The 13,006-nt window shown below is 34.1% G+C and overlaps 1 protein-coding gene across 1 annotated transcript in view; it reads left to right on the top strand.

Annotated features, from left to right (window-relative positions):
* Window positions 1-13,006, top strand: part of TMPRSS15 (transmembrane serine protease 15) — a 186,809-nt gene that overhangs the window by 94,929 nt on the left and 78,874 nt on the right. Inside the window, exons 14-16 of the mRNA XM_075542932.1 lie at window positions 452-541; window positions 4,005-4,130; window positions 7,188-7,328. Coding sequence (XP_075399047.1) covers window positions 452-541; window positions 4,005-4,130; window positions 7,188-7,328 — 357 coding nt within the window. The remainder of the gene's footprint in view (window positions 1-451; window positions 542-4,004; window positions 4,131-7,187; window positions 7,329-13,006) is intronic.

Genomic DNA, 13,006 nt, shown 5'->3' on the forward strand with positions numbered 1-13,006 from the left:
CTGTTGTTTGAAATACCAGCGCCATATCTTCCAGCATCCCAGCAATAAATAAGCTGCCACAGTATGATGAAATGAGGAGTGGTGGAAACTTAAGCCTAGTACACAAATTTGAAAAATGTATATGAATCCCAAGCTATCTAAATAAGTAAGTGTGTTGTGTAAAAGAGGCATCAAGGGGAGTGTATGGTTGCGATAACTCATATATATGCAGAAATATTACTTATCCTCCCTATACTCCTACTCAGGATTGCTTACAATAGTTTTCTGTAATTTTTAAATTACGTTTTCCTCATTTGTTTGATCTTATTTTACATGTAGTAAATCACACATGAAAATTTCCTGTCAAAACTAGCATTCTGCTAAGGTCAATTAGGTATTTGCTGATATTTAGTATTGCCTCTTTGAAATAAATACTGGGTCTTTAAAGATTTTTCTCTCTTTTCCTTGTCAGCGGACTGTGGAGGACCTTTTGAATTGTGGGAACCAAATACCACATTCAGTTCTATGAACTTCCCAAACAACTACCCCAATAAAGCTTTCTGTGAGTAATTTATTTTCTGGGTCATCGGGAACCAATGGCACATGTTACCATTATACATATGGTACCATGCCAAAATAAATTATAAATGTGTCAAACATGGCTATATCAGGCAAAGCTAACATATATCTTATTACAATCATAGCAACAATAATTGCCAATATAGCTGACATTTCCTAACATTCATTATGTTAGGCACTGTGCTGGTTCTTAAAATATGTTATTCTTAAAATATATTTTTATATAAATAAAGAATTAAATAATTCTTTTAAGGAAGTATTACTTGTATAAATTCTAAGCTTAAAATTTTTTAAAATGTCTTATTTCAGATATTACCTTTTTTTTAATAATTCTCCTTGTTAGTGAACATAAGATATACTGGGTCTATAATGAATTTTCAACCCCATGGAAAATAGTAGCTAGTACAAGAAATGAGAGCCAATTTTAACTCAACACATTTTGTATATCTAGGCTAGAGTGAGTAAGCAGAATGGGTAATGTGGTGATTACTAGTACACAAATGAAATAATGAGGATCACTGTAAAATCTAGGTCTAGGGAAAAGAGTTTGCTAAGACTGAACAAGAGCTATCGCTTGGTCAATGTTCTTACTCTGAGAAGTTTATTAGAAATGTATAGGGATTGTGTTAAAGATATAGATTCTCCAGCCTATCTGACAAAGATTCTGCTCTAGGTCTGGGTTGTTGAACAGAACATTTCCACCCCTAGCTACCCATAGTTAAGATCGCTGATATAACTGGTGATTTCTACAAAAGAAAGAAATTTTATAATAACATGAAAATTATAGTTTTAGAAAGCATCAATTCTTCTATCTTCAAATAATCCAGAAAGATATAGATGTAACATCCAAGGGGAATAGAGTCACTATTATAGGGATCTAGCTAAACTAACAATACAAAAAGCCGTTAAGCTGATTTATCTTGTATAGGAAAACAGATAATTTCTACTTCACATTTCTACTTCCTGGACCTATTTTTAAAAAGATGATTTGTATCATATAATTATCTAGAAGTTCCAAAAATGTAGATTTATTAAAACATGTATTTTATTTTTTTTAACGTTTTATTAGGGGCTCATACAACTCTTATCACAGTCCATACATATACATACATCAATTGTATAAAGCACATCTGTACATTCTTTGCCCTTATCATTTTCTTTTCTTTCTTTCTTTTTTTCCCTTTTCTTTTTTTACATTTTATTAGGGACTCATACAACTCTTATCACAATCCATACATATACATAAATCAATTGTATAAAGCACATCCATACATTCCCCGCCCCAATCATTCTCAAAGCATTTGCTCTCCACTTATTAAAACATTTAATGAACATCTTTTATTTGAAAGGCACTATGATATGTGTGAATGAAGAATGAATAATAGTCTAGAGGGCAATCCATATTAATTGTCAGTCATCACAAAATATTCAAGAGTTAAAGCAAGAGTAAAGGGAGGACATTGTGGAGGGGTTCACAGAGAAACAGAAAGATTCAGAGATGAGACACTCACTGCCACTTTTTTGAATTTTTAAACAAAAGGCACAATTAGGTATTTCTTATTCAATGCACTGAATTGGTTCCAACTCATAGTGACCATATGACCCTCAGAATAAAACACTGCTTGGTCCTGCAGCATGCTGACAATTGTTGCTATGATTCCGTTCGTTGTAGCGTCCACTGTGTTCATACATCTCATTGAGGATGTTCTCCTTTTTGATGATCCTCTACTTTAACAAGCATGTTATATAGACAAAGTATGTTAACCAAAGTGTTATTGTTTCCCTTCTATAAAGCATTCTGCATGCATTCTCCCAAGACAAATTTGTTTGTTCTTCTAGTAGTTCAGGTACATTCAATACTGTTAGCCAACATTGTTGTATAATTCAAATGCATCAGTTTTTCCTCACTCTTACTTATTTAAATAAAGCTAACAGGCAAAACTGAAATTTTGAAGAAATTTGGATAGCATTGGATAAACTTAGACAGGCTTTCAGGAAAAATACTGATAAATCATATTTGCATTTGGATGGACCTATCTGGCTGATATATCAGGGATACATGATATGAGGTGAGCCGTAGATCTCAAATTAGAAACGTCAGTGGCTTGAACCCAGTAGCATGGAAATTCGGAACTGAATGGGATTCAAGGGACACAGATGTTAATATAAAAAGGTATTGGTGATTGATTAAGTATAGTGGGTGATAGAGAATCATTTTTACATTTCTGATATAGACAGTTATGTGTGGATGATTAATTAATGATGCTATTCACTGAGATAGGGAGGAAAATAAGAGGAGTGCGTTTGGAAACAGATAGCTCAGTGTTCTCTGTAGATCATATTCAGTTTGATATAAATTTAAGTGGAGATACACAACAAATGATTGGCTAGATGTGTCCCTACTGACATAAAAAGTAAAGAATTGTCTTTATAATTATATTAACTTATATTCCATAAAAGTGGATACAAATGCTCAAAGTGACTAATGTGTAGGACAAAATATAAAGATTATAATATTTCAAGAATCAATAAAAATAAGAAATGCTTAACTGGTACTAAGGCTTCTGGTTTTGTTTCTTATTCTTTGGTTTGTTTTCAAATTTTGAACAAAGCACATAACATACAAAAAATCTGTGGTACGCGTAAGATTATTTAAAAGTATTTTATTAAAGAAAAAAGAGAACATAATTTCACCAACATTGTGTTTAATAACGTCATCTTCTTTTAAGTTTTATTATAGAAAATAGATTCTGTATGGTAGGAGTAAGATAAATTTTTTATTGAAATATTATATTAAGTAAAACAAATTCAATACCAGTAAAAGTTTATAATTTAATTACATTTATTTTAATGTTATTAATTAAATGAATATATTTCCTCACAGAAATAAATTTTTGAAATATTAGTTTTCATGAAATGAAAAATAATCCTGAAAATAAAATACTCTAGAGAAAAAACCTATTAAGAGATATTAAATTAATTAGTTCTAAAATAATTATAAAATTGAATAATTGAAAAAGGGACACTAATGAAGAATGGATGCATTTGAATTATGGTGCTAGCAAAGAATATTGAAAGTACATTGGACTACCAATAGGAAAAAAAATCTGCCCTTCAAGTAATACAACCATAATGCTCCTTAGAATCAGGGATGGTGAAGTTTTGTCTCTATTACTTTGGAAGAGTCCAGTGTTATCAGAAGAGTCCAGTCCTGGGCAACGACAACATGCTTGGTAAAACTGAGAAGTAGTGAACAAGAGGAAGACCCTCAACAAGATGCATTGATGCAGTGGCTGCAACAATACACTGAAACCTAACAACAATTGTAAGAATGCCACAGGACCAGGCAGTGTGGTTTCAATTATATATAGGATCATTATAATTGAGAACTGACTCAACAGCACTTGACAACAACAAACTAATTATTCCTATTCATTATTTTTAAGGTATTTGGAATTTAAATGCACCAAAAGGAAAAAACATACAACTTCATTTTCAAGAATTTAATTTAGAAAACATTGTAGATGTAGTTGAAATAAGAGATGGTAAAGAAGATGATTCTTTACTCATAGGTAAGTTTGGATATTTGCAATTTGAATATTGTGCTAAACAGAAGACTGTATATCTTAAAATTATAGACCATTTCTCAATAAATATAATCAGGCTTTTAAAATGAAAACATGCCAGTAGAAGAATAAGTAGTTTAAGTGTGATGTCCCCAAAATCAAACTAGTAAGTTATTGAAATGACAGTTATAAAAATGGAATTTGAGGTATCACTTGATTGTAGCTGCAATATAAGAAAATTTAGTTCTTACAACATGGCCTTCTCTGGTACTGTGTCCATGAAGAGATCACTGAAGACATGGGTACCATAGAAAAATGAGGTGAAGAAACTAGATGGTGCCAGGCTATCATGAATAATAGCATCTAGGGAATTAAAGGTTTGTTTCAAAGTAAGCAGTCATCTAAGTTAGGAGTTAGTTAAGTCTACATCGAAGAAGCACACCAACCTGTGTGATGCAAAGATAGCTAACAATAAGATCCAAAGATAGCTAGCAATAAGGTCTAAATCAGGACCAAATCCTAAATACCTGGATTGCAGAACTATAGAAACCCTGGAGGAATGGTGGTTATATGTTGGGCTGCCATCTTCATGGTCTGCAGTCAAAACCTACCAGATGCTCTGAGGGAGAAAAATGGGTCTTTCTCTTCCCATATATAGCTACAGCCTCTGAAACCCACAGCAGGTCACCATGAGGCAGCCTTGACTCCATGGCAGAGAGTTTGGTTTTGGTAAGATAATGGTAGTAGCTCAAAAGGAGCCTGCGGAGAATCCCCAGCACACAATGGCTAGAAACAACAATAACCCCCAAATTAGATGGTGAGCATTGCAAAGAGCAGGTTAGCAACTGTACTGAGTCCTATATATCACATTCTGAAATGTGATCTCCATACAGACCCGATATGAATTTATTATAAACTTTTAATATTCTCTGCTTTTTATTTGATTAAAATCCCTATTGATTGTGGATGGCCATGTTGATGGATTCTTATTTGTGACTTCCGCAGTCTTGTATATTTACCTGTATAGGGAAACAGGGATTGAAGGAAATATAGAAATAGTGATGGGATTGATAATTACCTGGAGAAGGAAAGGGGAAATTAATATCAAGGTATAAAAGACAGGAACGTTTTGTTTTGAAACCCTCCAATGTTGATTGCGATAATGATTACACAGCCCTTCTCTATATGATTGAACCATGGAATCATATGACATGTTAATTATAACTAAAAAAAGAATGTGGGATTATGTTTACACTGGTAACTTTTTGGACTCCATTCACTCATCAGGATTAATATTTTTGAATAATTAATTTTTAAATTTCAATAAGTGGATAGGTTCTTGAGGCTAAAAAGCTAAGGCTAGGCATGATTCAGTTACCTTTGATTACTGTATATCAGATATCCACAGATTCCCATTAGGTCTATTTTTTCAAATTAACCAAATACATTATGTGTTTGAAATGCAAATTTTAGAATAATTTTTGCATAATATTTCCTTATTACTTGGATTTGTGTATCTCTCATAATAAGTATTTATATATGAATATGTGAGTGACTAAAAATTGACCAGAGTTGATTTGATGAAATTGTCTACTGATATTTATTTTTTAATACAGAAATAAGTGTACTTTTTGAGAAGAGAGAATTATTTTTCCTAGATCAGAATATACATAATTGAACTTAAAAAGATCTTAATTATAGTATCTAATATGCTAATTACCAAGTAATTGGTTTTTGAGAAAGAAGAGGATTTTTGGAAGTTGTACATTAAATTAGAAAGGTACTTGAGGGGTTAAATGACATAGGTAAAACAGTGCATTTAAGTGCTTTATCTAAATGTGTTCTGGACTCATATCAACCAAACCTTATAAAATTACCAAGTTAGTCATTGAGATAAAATCCCATGACCACTGTCGATTACTGAAGACTCCCACAGAAACATTTGATAGCCCACGAAGAGATCAATAGTACAGAAGTTTCCCCAGCCACATGATTGGTCACCCTTTAGATTAGGATTTTCAGAATAAAACCAAGTGAAATTTACTAGAGGAAGTTTGGGGTCCACACACTGAACAAATGTAATTCATCCATCAAAGTTTCTAAAGGGCTAGAACGCCAGGAAGAACTGAATACCTTCAAATGTGGTTTTCATATCCAAATCCATATCTATGTCTTTAGGAGTTTTCTCATCCCTATACTATTTGATCTTTCTAATTAAAATTTAAAAGTTTTCATAACATAAGAAAACAATATTATCTCTAATTTTATGTAATTAGTTAAAAAGTAAACAAGAATTTTGGATGGATATATGGAAATCATAATTTTCAAATGTGTAGGCATGGAGTTATTATTTTCAGGGATTTCAATATACAAATATATGAGTATTAATGGATTTTTAAATACAAAATTTTTAGTATAGGCTTTTTTATCCTTTATGAAGCTTGTAAGGCACAGATATTAGTGGGAGAAAGTTTGAATTATTATTTAGATGTGTATTTTAAGGTTTTTAAAATTAATTCATTTTCAAATTAGGTTAATGACTTAAAAATTAGAAAATACATTTAGGCAAAAATGTACTAAGGTAAACTATAATATTGATTCCTTATGTTAATATTGGGTCCCATTGAGTCAATTCCAACTCATAGCAATACCATGTAGCAGAGTAGATAAGAGATGCTTATTCATTTATTTGTTTTTTATTGAAAACCTAGTGGAAGCCAGTCACCAGGTCTTTCTTCCATGGAGTAATTCGGTGGGTCCAAATTCCCAGCTTGTTCTCAAAACCAAGGCTGGTGGACTTGAGCTGCAGTTTTGTAGTTTGCAGTCCAATCTGTAACCCTCGATTACACCATCCAAGAAATCCAATGAGTAAATCCTCTGCAGTCCTTTGCAGAAGTCTAATATGAACGATGGTTCCAAGAAGAAAAGTCTAAACTATAGAATGACACACACTTTTTTACAAGTGCTGTTTCATGAGCCAAAATGCACATAGCCCAACGTCTAGAAGATGAACTTGAAATTAAAAGATCATCTCACTGATTTTCTTGTTTTCCTTTGGAGCAGCTGTGTACACAGGACCTGGTCCAGTAAAGGACGTGTACTCTACCACCAATAGAATGACTGTGCTTTTCATCACTAATGACCAAGTGGCAAGAAGGGGCTTTAAAGCAAACTTCACTACTGGCTATCACTTGGGGATTCCAGGTAAGCACATCCAGGATTATATATCACATAACAATTTTTGGAGAAAACCATAAAATAATGTAGCATGATAAGGCAAAAATCAACATTTCATTATATACCATCTAAAACTTTAATTCCCAATCTTAAAGGAAGATATATTTTCTTCCTTTATGCCTGTGTAAAAATCATCTGAGTTTATTTAAAGCAGAAATCTGTGATGTTTTCAGCAGATTTTCTATTTCAATCCACATACTTTTGTTGTTATATCATGTAATTTTGTTCATTTTGAGGGCTGTGCTTAAAGATCAAGGTGGGGTACTTGGCACTTTCGCATCCCCCCTTTTCAGGTTATTTTAATGTACTAGTGAAGCAGTTATATGAACTGTTTAAGTGCCCCCAAAATCAAACTAACAGGGAGTCCACTCCGACTCGATGGCAATGAGTTTGTATTTTTTATGGAAGTAGACTGTCACATATTTCTTCATTTTTTAGAAAGACAACAATGCATGTTAAACCCTACATCATGCTTTGATTTACTACTGAGGTTGTGATCAATTTGTTTATTTGTTTGTGTTGTTGTCTGTCTGCCTGCTTATTTATGATTTGCTGCCAGATGCCTAGCCAAAAACCTGAGTGGGACAATCTTCATCTGGCCAATGAACTAATCCTACATCCCAAATTGCAATTAAACATGTTTGCCATATATATATATTCAAGTATAAGCCTAACCAAATATCAGCCAAGGCACCTAATTTTACCACAAAACAGCATTAAAAATGAACTGAAAAAACTTGGCTTCTACATGTGTATATATGGTATATTTCTTTCTACACTCAAAACTGACCTAAACTTTAACTATAAAGCAAGTAGGGTGCTATGTTTTTTACTGTTTGGTAAATAAAGAAGCTTGTTTATAATATGTCCTAATAATACCAAAAGCAAAAGATGGAATAAACAAATAACAAATCCACACCCATTTTCATCAAATCACTCTAAATCCCAGTGACCCTATATCAAGTTTCCTTTGTAAACTCGTTCTATTGGTATATCGTTCACATGTCATGCAACTGAGTACTTCAGTAACATCAGGAAGAGCTGCTGTGCTGTCATCGCCCAGTCAAGTTTAGAAATTCTGGGTTTCCTAGAGTCGCATCTTTCTCCCAATGAATAGCTGGTGGTTTGAAACTGCTGACCTTGCAGTTAGCCGACCAATTTTTGAACCACAATCAGGCTTCATCTCCTTAATTTTGAATATTGTTTGTGAGTACTCAGTGGCCATTGTAACAATGTCATTTTGAGTTGAATTGTTTTGATTCTGTCCCTTAGGGATTTAATTGCTGCTGTTATTTTTAGGAAAGCCATATTTGTGTAATAATATTTTATCTACTATCTAATATTTTTGTCTTTCTCTTTTTAGTAAGCCCACTGTTTTAATTTAAGATTAATTGAAATTTTATTTAAATTTCCTTCATAATTATTTTTTGGATATTATCAATTTTGCCCTCCAGATGTAAATTAGATATGCACAAGGGAAATGTTATGTTTTATATTCGATGTTTTTAAGATAAAACAGGCTTTGGATATGCTTTGTTTGATAGCCCCTATTGGCTCCTTATTATATTAAAAAATGTTATAGTAAGAGCTTTGGAAAATAATATAAACTATAAAGTAGTTTTACCATTATTTTATACCAGAAATTATGGACTGACACTAAAAAAGAATAATAAAATATAATTTCTGAGTGTCTGTCCCCTGAAGTGCTATTAAACTGTACTCTTTAATAACAGGAAACAATGTCACAACCAGACTATTTTTCCTCATTTGATTTGTGGTCCATTTTAGTACTATTAGCTACACACTTTTTATTTATTTGGGTAAATATTCAAAAAGGATGGTTCTAAAAAATGTCCATATGTTAAAAAAATTGCTGCAACAAAGCATTACAAAAATACAATACAAAGAAAAAGATCAAGAATGAAAATAACAGATGAAGAATTAAAGCAAGAGTATGTAATGAACATCCAGGAAAGACAACAAATAAAAGCCTTCCATAGAGGCTTTAATTCAGTTAATTTTTTGTTTTTTATCATCTTGCAATTTACTCTTTCTACCGAACATCATATGGTTGAGATTTATTCTTTCTAGTACAAAGATCATTGTTTTAACTCCCAAATAGAATTCTATTATGTGAAACATCCAAATTTATATGCTACCCTATTGATGGATGTTTAGATTTTTTCAATAATTGTTTATATTTTAAAATATTTTATTATTGGGGGCTCATAGAACTCTTATCAAAATCCATACATACATCAATTGTATCAAGCATATTTTTACATTTGTTGCCCTCCTCATTTCTCAAAATATTTGCTCTCCACTTCAGCCCTTGGTATCAGCTCCTCAATTTTCCCCTTCCCTCCCAGCTCTTCCCTCCCTCATGAACCCTAGATAATTTATAAATTATTATTTGTCATATCCTGGACTGTCTGACGTCTCCCTTCACCCACTTTTCTGTAGAACACAAACAAGGGAGGAGGTTATATGTAGATCCTTGTAATCGGTTCCCCTTTTCCACTCCACCCTGCCTCCACCCTCCCAGTATCACCATTCTCATCACTGGTCCTGAAGGGATCATCTGTCCTGGATTCCCGGTGTTTCCAGCTCCTATCTGTACCAGTGTACAACCTCTTCCAATTTTCTGATCTGGCAGCAGGAGCTCCAGACAGGTGATTCTTAACCGGTCGCTCTTTTCCTCTGACTCCAATAATTTTTTATGTAACCAATAATGCTTCACATATTGCATGCACCTGCTATGCACAGGAGTTTCTGTTTCTCTAGGATATAGGCTTAGGAATAGCCGGGGGGGGGGGGTTGTTTATTTACTTTTGTTTTACTGTGTCTTGTATGCTGTGATTCTAGAAACTACAGTGCTAGTATCTTAAATATCTGCAGGGTCACCCATAGTGGAAAATTTTCAGAGGACCTTGAATTAAGTTCTATGCAAACCTTTTAACTATAAGATGAACCCATCAAATTCTATGACAGGGAATATGTAGAGTTAACCTGGATTAAATATTTTGGAACCTTCATTTGTCTATGTAACATGATTCAAATTAGGAGAAACAGCTGCAATCACCTATTAGTATTTAGAACATGAAATATATAAAGCATGAATCTCAGAAAATTGCAAGATAAAAAAGTGAAATAGAACTTTTAGTGTTTGAATTCTTTTTTAAAAAACATTTTATTAGGGGCTCATACAACTCATCACAATCCCTACATATACATACATCAATTGTATAAAGCACATCTGTACATTCTTTACCCTCATCATTTTCAAAGCATTTGCTCTCCACTTAAGCCCTTTGCATCAGGTCCTCTTTTTTTCCCCTCCCTCCCTGCTCCCCCCTGCCTCATGAGCCCTTGATAATTTATAGATTATTATTTTGTCATATCTTGCCCTATCCGGTGTCTCCCTTCACCCCCTTTTCTGTTGTCCATCCCCCAGGCAGGAGGTCACATGTAGATCCTTGTAATCGGTTCCCCCTTTCTAGCCCACTCACCCTCTACTCTTCCAGTATCGCCCCTCACACCCCTGGTCCTGAAAGCATATGAATTCTTATGAATTGGTGAACTGAAGTAGACTGGAAGTACCCATGTTGTATACAAAAACCATATGTTCTATAATACAGGGAGTGACAAAATGAATAAGCAACTGTGTCACATTCATTTTTCCAAACCCAATCTATCATTAAGTAAAATTCTGTCAATGATAGGATAATATCCATGCACCTGCCAGGAAGATCAGTTAATGTAACTATTATTTTAGTTTCTGCACCAATACTAATGTCAAGAGAAAGAAAAAAAACTTTTTACTACTTCAGTTTGAAGTTGATCAACAACCATCAAGATGAATTGATAGTTACTAATCATTGAAATGTCAAAGTTGGAAAGAATGCAGGACTGGTTTGTGAAAAGCACGGTTTGGGTAATGGAAACAATGTCAGAGAGGGCATGGCATAATTTTGAAACATTTATGATATTTTTCTTGGGAATACCTTTTTCAACCACGTAAATGGTGATTATGCTCTTAATTTTGGACTTTATTAAGTGGAATACTCTGGATTCAAATAAATTACAGCTATGGAAAGATAGGTATAACAGGTTCAATATCAGTATCCAGAACAAGTCCACAGACTGAAGACAGAATAGATCATCAATTGCTTATATACAAGTTCAAGTTAAAAGTGGAGAAAATCAAAATAAGTCTATCAAAGTTAAAGTTTGACCTTCATATAGTCCACCTAAATTTAAAGATTATTTTAACAACACTAATGAGCAAAGACCAGGAAACTTAGGGGATGCTATGAAGGACATCAGACATCAGGGAAGCAATGGGCATTAAGAGACAAAAAGTAAGGTATGTTAAACTGGGCTTTCTGGAGAAACAAACCCAGTAACACTCACACATGGATAAGAAAATGATTACAACAAAATAACCTTGAATAGCAAGAGAGCGGTCCACTCTAGTCCAACTTAACTCCAGATATTAGCTGGAAGGCCTTTAAACTCATGCAGATGCCAGAGGATGAATTGCGAATGTGGGAGATCACAGGCTAGTGAGTTTAGACTCACATGGATCCAAGATTGCCAGGAACATTGCAAGGTTCCACAGTTCCTAGAGTTGGCGAACTTCCAGAGCCAGAGGTGCTGTTCAGAAAATCAGTGAGAGATCTCATTTCTCCTTAGTATCTCTCTTATAAAAAGCCTACTCCCTCAAGGAACTGACCTGATTGATAGGCTAGAGTTACCCCTACTTTTAAACAAGTGTCAGTTGACATGAAATCTAACCATGTGTATTAATCTGGGTAGACTAGAGAAACAAATCCATGGACACACCTATGTGTATAAGAAAGAGATTTATATACAAGAGCAATTGTACATTGAGAAAACATCCCAGCCCACTCCAGATCAGGTCCATAAGTCCAATATTAGCCCATATGTCTGATACCAATCTATCAAGTGCTCTTCAGACTCACAAAACACATGCAATGAAGCCAAATGCAGGACAATCCCAAGCCAGTGGGTAAAAAGAGTTTGGATCCAGTGGAGTTGTAAGCATCTCAGCGCTGGCAGGGGTCTCTCTATGTGTGGCTTCTTCAGCTTCCGAGGTCTGGTTGCGTCCATGTGGCTTGTCTTAAGCAAATGTCTCTCAGGGAGTAGCAGAGAGAGAGAAAGAGAGAGAGAGAGAGAGAGATTTCTTCCACCTCCAAGGAGGAAGTACCAGATTTCCCAGAATTCTCATGAGAAGACTATACCCACACAGAAGTTTCATTGGATATCTCCAGATTGACAGGCTAGACTCCACCCCTACACTCTTAACCCTTAAATTGACACCAGATTAGGTGACTACCACACCATGACAGAGAATAAACCAAGGTAGATGTCAGAAGGGACCTCAAAAGTTACCCTGGAGCACAGAGTACTTAAAGTAAAATATAATAAATGCGGGAGTAAAAGAGATGAACAGAAGTTTTCGATTTGTGACTTAAGAACATAAAGGCAAATATAATAATAAATATGCAAAGATACAGAGCTAAAAAAAACAAAAGGGTGAGATCAAGTTTGGCATTTGCCAAGCTAAATAAATATTGAAGAGTGCATGCATCACGTTGTAAGAGTGAGGTATTTTAAGGGAA

The sequence above is a fragment of the Tenrec ecaudatus genome, chromosome 2 (genome assembly GCF_050624435.1).
Source record: "Tenrec ecaudatus isolate mTenEca1 chromosome 2, mTenEca1.hap1, whole genome shotgun sequence".
Taxonomy (NCBI): Eukaryota; Metazoa; Chordata; class Mammalia; order Afrosoricida; family Tenrecidae; genus Tenrec; species Tenrec ecaudatus.